General features: G+C 39.6%; 1 protein-coding gene and 1 long non-coding RNA gene across 7 annotated transcripts; one reads left to right on the top strand and one right to left on the bottom strand.

Moving 5' to 3' along the window:
• Positions 1-4: 4 nt before the first annotated feature.
• RanBPM (Ran-binding protein M) lies at positions 5-10829 on the top strand. 6 transcript variants are annotated; one of them, XM_089075179.1, is made up of 9 exons: positions 5-362; positions 5937-6319; positions 6735-6922; positions 7148-7260; positions 7479-7910; positions 8172-8492; positions 8699-8882; positions 9217-9278; positions 9369-10829. In XM_089075179.1, exons 1-7 carry the CDS (start codon positions 155-157, stop codon positions 8830-8832), a joined length of 1779 nt encoding a protein of 592 aa, XP_088931305.1. In that variant the 5' UTR covers positions 5-154; the 3' UTR covers positions 8833-8882; positions 9217-9278; positions 9369-10829. The 6 variants fall into 6 exon arrangements, with proteins under 6 accessions (XP_088931305.1, XP_088931303.1, XP_088931304.1 ...); XM_089075177.1 differs by having other exon boundaries at positions 9432-10829; XM_089075178.1 differs by having other exon boundaries at positions 9248-9278.
• LOC148936999 (uncharacterized) lies at positions 7226-7582 on the bottom strand. Its single transcript, XR_016138842.1, has 2 exons — positions 7443-7582; positions 7226-7317 (listed from the first exon to the last, which is right to left on the bottom strand). It is a non-coding gene; the product is annotated as an uncharacterized LOC148936999 (long non-coding RNA).
• Positions 10830-13696: the final 2867 nt, after the last annotated feature.

A 13696-nucleotide genomic window follows, 5' to 3' on the forward strand; every position in this document is an offset into this window, starting at 1 on the left:
AACAGCGAGCAGGTGGCACGCTTGTCTATCGGCGCTCGGTTCTCGGTGGCGCCACCGTCGCGTTGCGAGAGAGTTGCGCGTGCGACGTGCGCGGCGATATTCGCATCCAGGAATCGCAGCACGGCGGGCCAGAGCGGGGCGAGTGGGGCAGCGGATGACAATGATGGCCGCCACCAGCGATGAACGGAGTGTTATGGAGCCTGGGAGGACGAATTCGGGACAAGGCCAGCCAGTGGATCGACTGAAGCTGCTCTACCCTATGGTTGACGAGGAGAAGACGCCGCTGCCGCGTTCCTGGAGCACCAAGGACAAGTACAGCTACATAGGCTTGTCGCAAAACAATCTTCGCGTTCACTACAAAGGTACGTGGGTAGACCGTCAGCGCGCGACCTCCGCGGCGTGCGAGACGAAACGCGCTTCTCCCTCGTGCGTAAGCAGCGTTCCCCCTCGTCGCATCGCATCGCATCGCATCGCATCGCGTCGCGGGCCATCCCGGACGCCGTCCCCCGGCCTCGTGCCTCGTGCCTGCGGTCGGGCTGCTCCCGGGGCAGGCACGGTCGATCGATTGAAAATGGCAGGGCGCTTTTCAGCGCGTGTCAGCGACCTAAACAAAGGAATCAGCTGATCAGTCAGCCAGTCCCCTCGCGATCGGGCCCGTACGCATCGCCGTCGTTGTCGACGTCGATGTCGACGACAACGTCGACGTCGACGTTAACGTTAATGTGATGGTCGCGTCTGTCCCCGCGTTATCCCGCATCTCCTCGGGGAACACTCGTCGATCCTCATCCACGCGTCTGGTAAAAGAAACGCGAGTGAGAGATGAAGAGAAAGAGAGAGAAAAAAAGACAGAGACGGGAAGATAGAGACATGCAGAGAGAAAGCGAGCGAGACGAGGCACGGGCACGCACAATGTCAATGACAGCTGCGTCGTCGACGTGAAACCGATACGTTGGACTCGACCTCGCGCGTCGACTCTCGTCGACGTCCCGAGCTCGTCGTTCGCCCGAATCTTCATTCCGCGTTCTCCCTCCCTCCTCTCTTCTCCTCGCCATTCTCATCGAGGAGTTCACGTCAGCCTCTGCCGATATACAGGGTGTCCCGATCCCACGCGAAACATCAAAACGCGATAAGGATTGTCTTCCGAATTCCGAGACGGCCTATCCTTCACATCTCTCTCGTAACCCGAAATAACCGAGTGCATAGATTCGAAGGTAAATCCGATCTTAGCGGAAACGTTAGATAAACACAAAGAGCGCTCGCCGATTGAATTGAAACGAAGCCTGCTGCGTCAGCAGCTTGATGCGCTTAATCGTGCCGAGATATTTCGGCGGAGAGCATAGAGTCATCGGGATTTTAGTCACCGGGTTGTCGGCCGGATTCTTTGCGGATCCGGAGCCTCAAGGAACCCGTCATTAAAATTTGATGCAGCAAGGCACACGCGTCATATGTCTCTCTCTCTCTCTCTCTCTCTCTCTCTCTCTCTCACTCACTCTCTCTCTCTCTCACTCTCTCAGCACGAGCTCGTTCAAATCCTACGAGTGCCCTCCTGTAACGAACAAGTATCTTTCCCTGGACTTGACGATGTCAGAAATGGCGATGGCTTTTTTTGTTCTTCTTTCCTTCTTGTGCTCCTCCGTGCTCGTTATATACAGGGTGTACTTTTGGATTCCACGTTCATCGCAAGCTCATAGGTCGCGACGTACGATGACAAAGACGAACACTGACGACGTACTTATCTGTTCCCTTGGTACCGCCGTGCGCACGGGATAAGAAAAATTAAAACGCATTTAAAACGTAAATGTGCTGTATCGACTTCGACCGAACCGTGCACGCTCGACGAGCGTGATGTGTTCGTGCAGCGAACGAAAATATTGTTTCTCCTCTCGCGAACGAAGATTGTTAAAAGGAAACGAAGCGAAAGAGATAAACAATTGTCGCGCACGTCTTCGATTATTTCATGAGCAAACGACGGAGAACAGCTTTGCTGGATACAGATATGATCTATCTATAGATCTGAAAAATAATTTTGTTTGGCCATCAAAACAATTATGTAGGACAATTAATCGAATGTAAACAAATTTTAAAATATTATCACGTACATATTTAAACGTCTGACATAATAATTTTGATATAACAAAATTATTTACAAATTATTTTTTTACATCCTACAGCAAAATTGTTTTTCGTCATTGTATGCCAACAGTAATATCTTTTTTTTTATTTCTAAGAATTTCCTAACTACTGCAAATATTTATATTTATATCATTCTCCTTCCGTAGCTTTTTTTTATTGCAAATAACTAACGATAATAACGTTTATATATGCCGCAAAATGTTGTAAAATAAAAGCTACATTAAAACATAAACATTAAAACGCGATTACTGCACAGAATAAAGCTATTATATATCTTTTTTTCTCTTTTATAGAAAGTGTAAGTTTATAGCCAAGTTGTAAGACATATTACGAAAGTTATCGTAATTTACGTAATTAGAAAATGAGTAAGTCAGTATATGAATACTTGGGTCTTCATTAAATATTTCTGTCTTAATTATACGATACACATTCGCGTATAATCGAGCATCGCGTTTCAGCAATCGTCATGCGACTGCGAAATTCTCTGATTATTATGGAAGCGAGCCACAAGAAATTGTAATACGCGGTAGACGTGAAACATAATGCACGTGTACACTCGACCCTAGTCATGCTGCGCGTCGATAATATCCATCGCTGGCGAATCCTTTAATTTAACTTCGATCGTTGCTTCTGGGGCTCTACGGAGTCGTAGCACTCGTCCCGGATCGTTCAGGCGGTCTCAGTTTGCAACATAAATATTTCAGTGGTCAGTTTTCAAGCCGTGATTCTCCTTTAGAATAGATTCCTGTAACTAATTAAAAGAATTTATTTGGTTCGTGCACATCTTTACAGTTGGATCTTTACATCTTTACATCTTTAAATTTCATCAGATTTGCATGTGATTATTACATTTTATTTATACTATTTATTATACTATTATTTTATTACGTGCGTTTTCTCGTTTCTCAAATTTCGCAACTTTAACTTAATCAATAGCTTGGGGAAGAAAATATTCGGGATTATCAAATCACCGTATGGGCGAGAGATATGATGAGAGATTCCATGGAGATACTTGCGAGACTGTTTGCTAGAAGATAGAATAATTCTGTGCGCAGCAATATTCGCGAAATCGTGGAATGCAATCACGCTTGATGGTCGCAAATACATTCGCAAAGCTCGTTGCGTTTCTAATTAAGAGGCGAGTCGCGATTGTTATTGCGAGCTTCGAACCGCGAGCCGGACGCACATCCCATTTACATGCGAATGCATGGTAACTATTTCGGCGAGAATTTCAGTGCGGGAATCGACCGCGGCCATGGGCTTGCTGTACGAATCACGAATGCTGAATCTGTTTACAAATTGCGACTTGACGCAACGAGCGAGTGCATGTGGCCTCTCTTGCCTGGGAGTGCCTGAGAAAGCGGAAGATCGTCGTTGTCACTCGCAATAGTGCATCTACCGTTAGCCATTAACTCTTCTCGTTTTCTCTGCACTTCACATATCGCTCTTTGATCCCGTAAATACGGGCCGAGCGGACTTTGCCTTCATCTTCGTCGTTTACATCTTTCAATCTCTCTGGAGTTGATTCCGCCGTTTTTGCAAAGCTCCAAAGTTCCAAAAGGTGCCTGCATTAATTAAAGTTAGCAGACGAGTTGATTGATTTACTCTCTCTCTCTCTCTCTCTCTCTCTCTCTCTCTCTCTCTCTCTCTCTCTCTCTCTTCTTCTCTCCCTCTCAACGTTTTACATGTCAAAAATGAAAAATGTTTAGAAGACGTATTTGATTATTTTTATTAATTTATTTTCAATTTTTAATATAACATGAAGTTGTAGCATGATTATTTATTTAATTATTTAATACAGAGAACAAATTTAAAAGCCATCCAAAAGCTTTCTCTTTTTATGTTTCATATTCATAATGATAATTTAATTAATATTCAATTATTTAGATATTTAGATATTTGAGTACGCAAAACTGATTTGTACTTCATTGATTTATATTTCCATATACGGAATGATATATTCGATTATTATATATTATTTTATAAAAAAAGCATTTTGATATTCGCGGAAGTAAATGCTTTGTTCTTTGTTTCGAAATGAGAGAGGATACTAGATATTGCCATCAAATGACAATCGGATTCATATTATACTGATATTATATCAAATGATATTATAATTATGTGATTACAAGAGCTTTGTTGAAGATCGTTGTTTGCATAAAGAATAGATTTTTTGTTTTATTCTGTAATACTGCGATAGAAGCAGCGCGTTTGAAAGCGCGTTAGAAATGATGTTCGGTGTGGAGCAGATAGATACGGTATATTACGTTGTGTAAGGGCGAGGGACATGCGCCTAACACTCATAGATTACAGATAATCGTGGATAAGCTTGTAATATTGCATCGATGTACCGCGTGATGACCTAATGCCCCACTTATATCTGCCTAGGTAAATCGTGTCTTTCTCCAGATCAATTTGTAGCTTTGTATTGCAAAGTCCTCACAGTGACGGAAATTCTTTGCATTAATTTCGCTCAGGGTATAAGACATTGAAAGATTTAACAAAGAAAATTACGGGAAGTCATGATAATCAAAGGGTAGAACTTTAATCCCTGACGAATCGACGTCCAATTTTGTTGGGAAAATAATATACACCTATATGATAATACTTCCTATACGAGAATATCCTATGTTTCATACACGACGACGGCGATATCTTGTTATGTAAGCGAGTTCCGAAGGTCCTTTACTTATTACTTAATGTTTTCTTAATGTTTTCCACGTGCGAAAGTCGCTTCCTAAAGTATGTATTGTTCATCGCCATCGTATTATGTTAGTTACGCCAAAAATATATCGCTCGCATTGCGAGTTACAACGCGTGAAAGAAGACTAACCATTTCACTTGCAACGACTTCGGTATTTCTCCGGATCACGTCGCGCTTTTCCTCGTGGCACTAATGTATGCCTGAAATCAATATTTCACGTCGTGTCCAAGGCACATAGCGTATCTCGGAAGTGACCACAGTTCTCGCTTAGCTTTATCTTGGCGCCTAAACTTACGCAGTCAGCCAATTTGGTTAAATTTGCTCCAACGAACTCGTTGCAAAGAAAGAAAAATGTAGACGTAAGATATTGGATTTTTCTTTCTCTTTCTTGAACAAGAATATATTTCCATCTTTGGTTTCATCTCTTTACTTCCACTTTCACTTCCCATTTTCATTCCGATCTTAAATTGTTTATGTAATTGATAGTTCTGTCTCTTTTAAAATTAACATACTAAAAAACTAGAAAAAGTTTAGCAATATACACTCTTGAAATATTTATTAAAAAAAAAATAAGAAAGATAACAATTATCCAATTTTTATATGAAAATTTTCCGAATTATTTTTTTATCTGCAATCTGACATTTTGAAACATCTGGATAGTATTGTAAAGAAATAAATTACAAGATATCTTGTATTTATGCATGATAATAAGAATCAGTTTATGTAAGAAAAAAATGTAGTGCTACAATGAATTATGCAATGTATCTTTGCAACATGTAATGTGCTATTCTTGATAAATTTTTTTTCCGCGTATTTTGATACATTTTCGATGATTGCATGTTATTCTACGAGACAACTAATAAAATCACTGCTGGCGGAGTAAGTGGGAGGACATGTATGAGGATATGTATGAACGCGTGATATTCGTCCTTGCATCTCCGCGTTGCATGGGGATCTCGGTTTTAATCTCAAGCCGCAGATACGTCCCACTCGCAAATACGCGCCTCTCTTTCTATTTTTAACATGTTTCTTCGTGCAATTGAAATTTCGTATCACACAGTGTACCTATAGTCGCTCGGATTCACCGATTCCTTTAAAGAGAGTCGGGGCCGTGTTGTTTTTCCAGGCTACGGCAAAACCCACAAAGACGCTGCCAGTGTTCGCACAACGCACTCGATACCAGCCGCCTGCGGCTTATACTATTTCGAGGTGAAGATCGTGAGCAAGGGGCGTGATGGTTACATGGGCATTGGTCTCTCAGCTTCTGGCGTCAACGTAAATAGACTTCCTGGCTGGGATAAGCATTCATACGGTTATCACGGCGACGACGGTCACAGTTTCTGCTCAAGCGGTACTGGACAACCTTATGGACCGACCTTCACCACCGGCGACGTGATCGGTTGCGGTGTAAATCTCGTTGACAACACCGCCTTCTACACGAAGAATGGCCATCACTTGGGCATCGCCTTCACGGATCTTCCTGTAAGTTATTCATTGCATCAATAACAACAACGAAAAGATGGAAGAAAAATGGAAAGGAAAAAAAAAATGGAAGAAAAAATACTTTGTTATCAAAGGAATTCAGGCACATATAAAAAAAGAGAAGAAACGACCAATGAGCCATAGAAATCTTTATCTGCGCTTCTTTTAGTTCTTGTAAACTTCAGTAGATACAATACAATTTTTTCCGTGTATTTCTTTTTTCTTCTTCTAGAAAATTCTTATTTATGTTTTATTACTTATCATTAAACTTCGCGTAATAAATTTCGCAAATATAAATCATGAAAATCATTTTACGAAAGAGACAACAACACAAATTTTAATTTATTTAATATTGATAAAATAATAGAATTTGTGAACGAATTATATAAAACAAAATCTTACTTAATTTTTGCAGCCCAATCTCTTTCCGACGGTGGGTTTGCAAACTCCAGGCGAGGTGGTCGACGCAAATTTCGGACAGTTGCCATTTGTCTTCGACATCGGGGACATGATCAACGAACTGCGTGTACGAACGAGGTTACAGATCATAAACTATCCCATGCCAGACCACGGCCAGGGACAGTGGCAGGCGATTCTTCACAGGTACGACCAGAAAACGAGGGACAGGGACCGGGTGCGTGATTCCATTCCCTTCGTGGTTGCTTTCTCTCTCCCTTCGTTTGTCCGTTAAAATCCTCCTTGATTTGCGAGAGTTCTTCCCAAATGCTTGCGCGGATAAATTGAGGAAGTTTGCGGGAAAAAAATCGCCACGGACCAATGTTCGCGGTATCTCTCGAGAGTTAACGAAGCTCTGTACGAATTCGACAGAATGGTGTGTACGTATCTCGTCCATCATGGGTATCTCGACAGCGCCGAGGCATTCGCCAGCAGCACGGGTCAGGTGTTTGAGGAGGATTACAACTCCATCAAAAATCGGCAGAGTAAGTGTTGTGATTTCGTTGTCGCTCATTCGGGATTGTCGCTCTTTCGTAAAGAACCTGAGAAAACAATGGATAAATATTAAAATGTTGTAAACATTATTTATAATTTATCTAAATATAGCATTTTCAAATTAAATTTAATGAAGAGTGACAATTCTGCTTGTTGATTATCAAATTCGTACCACATCTTTATACCGTGATTCAACAATGATTCACAGGGGTTATAAAGCTGATACTGTCTGGTCGCATTGGCGAAGCGATAGATACGACTAATCGGTTATATCCCGGTCTACTCGATCGGGATCCGGACCTCCTGTTCGCGCTCAAGTGCCGTCAATTCGTGGAAATGGTGAACGGCAGCGACTCGGAGGTCTGTCAGAACGGCAACCCCAACCAGACTAGTGTGATACAATCGACCAAAGCGTACGTGAAGTCTGCAAATTCATCTGGTACCGTGGAAGAGATGAATATCAATAATACAATAAACGGCACCAGCCCACAGTTCGTTAACGGTCAGATAGAAGATGATGTAGACATGGAGGAAAGCAGTGTCACCAATGTGAATGGTATCAAGAATAGTAATGGGTATCAGAATGGTAATCTGGATTCGAATGGGTACAAGTGTCAAAATGGGGAGGATGTAGATATGGGTGAGATCTCAATGTAGTTTGCATTGCAAATACATTATATACACGATAGATTGTCTTGTAAATAAATTCATGTCAGGAATTTAACAAGTAAAATAAATAAAATTATAGATACAACGTCGTTATATCTATATAAATATGTGCAATCAATATAAATTTTTTAATTATTTTCATAATAGTTAATTATTTTTAAATGATTTCCATGACAATTTATATTAGAAAAAATGCAATTCTTATAAAATAGACAAATATTGCTGTTTGCAGAAATCGACAACAGTGCCAATCAAACTCAACAACAGCAGACCAGTAATATCCCGGATACCACTGCAACATGTAAAAGTAAGAAGCAATTGTGTGGTGGTAACAAACAGGCAATTGAGAAAATGCTGGAATTTGGCAAACAATTGTACTCACAATCGGTGCATTTGAGACAACAGTACGGAAAGAATGACAGCAATAAAAAGATGTTGCAGGACGCTTTCAGTCTGCTGGCATACTCTAATCCGTGGAATTCACCAGTTGGCTGGCAACTGAATCCTCAGGAAAGGGAAACAGTTTGCGCCAGGTTAAATTCTGCTATTCTAGGTAAGAAAAAAAATAGCATGTTTTCTTTTGATATATCTATAGATAAATATAAATTATTTTCACACAAGAAGAAATCAGATTAGATTAAATTAAATTGGATTAATCATTGTTTTGTTATAATCAATTAATGATTTTATTACTTTTTGTGATTCTTATATTTCTTAAATTCTGCTTCATTGCTTAATTGCGATAATAATGATCAACAGAGTCCAGTAATTTGTCTCGTCAGCCACCGTTGGAAGTCGCAGCATCTCATGCCAGAGAACTTGTACGCTTGATGTCGACTAATGGCCTAGGGGCCTGCGGATTTGCAGTAGTAGATAATATTATCCAATATTGACGGTGCCTATCTCTGCTACCACGTCCGCCTCTTTTACCAGTGCGAGTATGGTGAGTAACAATACTCGCTTTTGTATTTGCGCTTTTGTATTTGCGAATAAGATTGCGAAATCATTTGGAATGATTTACTACGAAATACACGTTTGCATATTTTTCGTCGTCGAGAATGAAACATATATGAATTTTGACAAACCAATTGTTTAAAGAAGAGAAGATCGCGAATTTTATAATTCTCAACTTAATAAGCTTCAGTTTGAGAAACACACGGATGATCTCGTAGATTATCTCAAAATTGTTTAATAAAATAAAATATTTAAAAAAGAGAAATAATTCTCTCTTTCTCTTCTGTAGAATAAAAATGTTTAAGGAGTGAACTCTCTTCTAGGTAAATAACGCGGATTTTCCTTTTTATCTAGGTATGGAAACTCCATACAAAGAAAGATTAAGGTAGGAAGTGCTGTGTGCACTAATTTGAAAATCGTTTTGATTCTAAGCGCGGCGATTTTATTATTACTATAATACTTATCGTGTCTTTAGTATTTCTCCGATATGCATGTGAGTCTTCTCCGTTGCAAGAAACTGAGAGAGGGAATCTTATAGGATGCAGAGGCGGAACGTGGAGCAGATTGTTCTGTTAACGCAACAACATCGCGATGTCGCGTGCCTCTTCAGCTAGAGCAGCCGGATTCATCGGTGCCTTGGCTCGATCTCACACCACAGACACGAACATACAAGGTGAACGCTCAGACCTGCCAGCCAAAATGACACCTCATGAATTTTTAGCTTAAATCGGATGGACGGTCACTTTGGATAACTACTACGCCGACCAAGAACGAGAAGCGGCAGTTCACGATGCTGATCCCCCGTTCCCGGGGTCGGATCGCAGACGTATCGCGGCCGACCATATTACATTTTTTGACATTGTTATAACTATTTATATGATTTTCTGTATCTCTTTATTTTTTCTCCCCTTTTTATTTTCTTTTGTTTTTTTTTATCAGACCAACATTTTGTTTGCAATCCACTTTACCGTGACTAGCGCTGTGAAATGTATGCGCGATAATGCCTCGTAGTTATTCCAACTGCGAGAATTCGCGCATAATTAATTAGCAGCGGCAAGCATTGTGCAATATCACGGTTCCACAAGAGAACACGAGAATACGTTATTGATGATGGAACGTACAGTTGAGGTCATCTCGTATAGACTTCTCTATGAAGCTGTCGTTCGTATCATCATCAGTCAAGATTCTCGCATTAACTCGCGTATCGTGCGGCGCACTGTAGGGTAACCTGTAATCAAATTTATTTGCATTTAAGCGAGTTGTGTCAAAGATGTATTCAATACTGAAAAAACGATCAAACGTCCAACCCGATTAGATGTAGCTAAATTTCGCTGATGGTTATGGAGGGGAGGAGTAATAGACGTATTGTTATATATCGAGCTTTGTTTGTTTAAAAAAAGAAAAATTCATCGCACGAACTGTCGAACTAATCTTCCGCACTTGTTAATGATTCTACTTAATTTTCATTTAAAGCATTCTAACGATAGAAGATATTTTCTTCACTTGATATTATTTTGACAAATCGGCACGAAGATGTATCTTGATTTTCAGAATTATTCTGGGAGCGGCGGAAGCATGTTCATTTTAGAGATGGATGACGTCTTACGTTTATATAAATAGTTGCGAAAAACAAAAAATCTGTAAACTTAACTAAGGAACGATCTTGTACTCTATACTAAGTAATTGTTTTTTATATGCGACATAGTATATTATTATATTATATATTATTAAAGAAGAAAAAAAAAGAATCACAAATAAGAAAATCGTATGCAGCTAGGCGTAAGCGTGCGTTTAAATACAATAATTTACTATATATACAAAAAAAATCATATTAAAATAGAATTACTCGAATTTAATGATTTTTAGTGTTATTGTTTTATGTACTATAGATAGAGCTATAAAGAAATATGTGCGAATACAGCAGTGATTTGGCCAACATGGTTTATAAGTCATTTTGTTTCGTCGCACATGTTGTTGTTATCGCGATTATCCCAATCAGGATCTTCGTGTAAATTTACCTAATGACCTATTGTACAAGCTGATCACAAAAGTTGATTTTCGAAATGATCATCATTGTTATTTCGAGATTTGTTAGAGCACTCATTTTGTTATGCGACCGATGATGTTTTACAATCTGCTCATTTTTGTATCAGACCATTCATCGGAACCTGCTCAGTAGAATCGTCGGCGTTCTTGTCTCTGGACATTTTCATTTGCACCCTTTCAATCATTGGCTCTCAAATATCGTTTTTGCCCCTTGCCTGCCTTCTAAGTCTTTCGATGATATTTTCAAAGTGCATATATTTTAAGTAATAAAAATACATTGTAATATATATATATATATATATATATATATATATATATATATATATATATATATATATATGTGTGCCTATTTAACGTAATTTGATTTTCGTTCTCGCTTGATTAAGGCTTACGCGATACGTGCGTTTACGCGTGATACGTTTGACAACGCATCGGTGTACATCGCTTTTTCATTTTCCCTCCGAGGCTGAGTATTGTGTATTCCTGTATCCGCCATGAAGTACGAGGGACGATTCCCTGTTTGTAACGAAAGGATAATGCATATGCGTGTGTAGGGCATGCACCAATCACGTCGTTCACGTCGAAAGGTAGTAAATGTTCACTGGAAAGATTTCCTCTTGGGTCTTCTCACCCGAGGTGACTCTTGCACAAGATGTAGCTAGCGTACGTTGTACGACAGATGACGTTAAATAGGGAAGCAGTTAAACACTTTCTCGCTTTTATCTTTAACTTTCGAGGGACTATTCGCACTCTAACGTAAATCGCACACGCACGCGCGCATACGCTTTTCAAGAAATAACGCCGGCGACAATCTAGCCATCTCCAGGCTTGTGTATGACGAGGATTCGCGATGAATTAATTTTCATTGATTAACCCTTATCCGGGAGGTCCACTTTTCTAAAGACAAACGGGTAAACGATACTTTTTCTCTCGTAAGAGTCTCGTGTAAAAAATGTATTACACGTATATAAATATATTTATCTTTATATAATCAAAGATCGCATGTATACATTTACAAAGTTAGGAGTTATACATTTACAAAGTTACACATTTTAGGAAGTAACTTTAAACTTTTATCGAGGAATTGAGAGCGGCAGTTTGCCCGGATACGAGTTAAATTAATCAACATAAATACGGATTATTATAAATTCTCGTGGTGTTGTGATATTTTGTTTCGCACCGCGTAAAAAGAGTCGATGATACTTATTTTATGTGCGTACCGTATGTACGTGCGCACGTGCGTGTGCGTATGTACACAGTAAATATATATAAATATATCTATATTATATGCCCTTTTTTTTATATGACGAAATAATTGTAGTTTGAGACATATGAGAGTCAAATATCTTGAATAATCCAATTTTAGTGGGAAATGGACGAACGCAGTGGTGACGAATTAGTTATTTCTAACTCTGAGTATGTTGAAACATATTTTAACAATAGAAACGTTATTTTTATACATGTACGACGTAGTTGTATCAAATGAGCTGCGTGGCGTCGTGTGTAACGAGATATGTTACAACGTAGTGGAAACATTTAAAACATTGTCGTCGCTATATAAGTCCTCCGCGTTTAGGAGCATGTGCAGGGTGATTCGGAAAACGGGTCCGGCGGGCCAGCGGAACACTCTGTAACACGAATAAAACCAAATCGAAAGTTCATACTGTTAATATGTTTTTTAGCAACACTTTTTGTAATAATGAAACGAGAGAGAGAGAGAGAGAGAGAGAGAGAGAGAAAAAAGGAGAAAGAATGGAAGGAGCGAATTGCGGAATGTAGATAGAATAACGTACGACATTCTCTGGAAATACAGCATGACGACGATCAAGGCTGCTGTACACATCTTTTTTTTCTTTCTGTCTATGTTGCGAAGCTTTCGAATAACGAATCCTCGTCCCGAAATGCAATAGCGATGGGCAGTGGCTCACGGGATTGTTCCATATCAGTTGTTTTACCCTTACGAACCTTCGATTCCGATTCCGATTAGGCGGACGACGCTTCTGACATTTCAAGAAACCCAAGTGTAACATACAAAGTAACGTACATGTAAATAAATAAAGCGCACGCGAACAGCTTGATGGAGTGTCGGCACGAAGATCGAAGTCAGTGTAATTTCAACGAACCGGCGAGCGTAGGTGAGTCTAATTCGCGATTTTTAACGGTCGACTGACGTGACTCGAAGAAATTATTGCCACAGATCTACATCTTGATTGAAGTATTAAAAATCGCGGATTAGACGGTTGTGTTCAAAAGGTGGATTGAGCTAAGTGACATTTTTGAACGACGTTTGGTCCCTGCTTCGAACGTCATGCAATTAAGGTAAAAATGATTCTCATTAGCCAAGGATTCCAATTGATAGAATAGAGAATACTCGAATGGAAATTGTTTTACGATTTTACTGTGCAATTTTTGATTATTCAAGACCTGTTTAGACCGCCACCGACGATTACGTTATAAAGTCGTTACTCAGTAATCAAGCGAGTTGTATTTTCTTCTTTGTGCAAGCCGCATAAATCATTGCGTGATTTTCGAATTCGGATGATTTTAAGATATATTGCTCTTACAGTATTTTAATATCGCAAGATAAATTTTGCGATAATCGATCGTCTTCGTGGCGCGTAAGTTGTAATGTGTTAAGGTAAGTCTGACAGTCTCTTTATCTTTCTAGAGGCAATTTTGTAAAACATTTTGTCGAGCTGTTAGCAATAAAAAGTGACTGTGTATCGCAAGGAGCATAAATTTGGAAGTATTTCGTAT

This window comes from Pogonomyrmex barbatus, unplaced genomic scaffold (genome assembly GCF_055798465.1).
Source record: "Pogonomyrmex barbatus isolate J1 unplaced genomic scaffold, ASM5579846v1 scaffold18, whole genome shotgun sequence".
Taxonomy (NCBI): domain Eukaryota; kingdom Metazoa; phylum Arthropoda; class Insecta; order Hymenoptera; family Formicidae; genus Pogonomyrmex; species Pogonomyrmex barbatus.

Excerpts from the sequence above, each read along its gene's own strand:
- RanBPM (XM_089075179.1), top strand. The coding sequence starts at position 155 with ATGACAATGATGGCCGCCACCAGCGATGAACGGAGTGTTATGGAGCCT. Across the intron at positions 6,320-6,734 it reads TCGCCTTCACGGATCTTCCT|CCCAATCTCTTTCCGACGGT; the intron begins GTAAGTTATTCA and ends TAATTTTTGCAG. Across the intron at positions 8,493-8,698 it reads GTTAAATTCTGCTATTCTAG|AGTCCAGTAATTTGTCTCGT; the intron begins GTAAGAAAAAAA and ends AATGATCAACAG.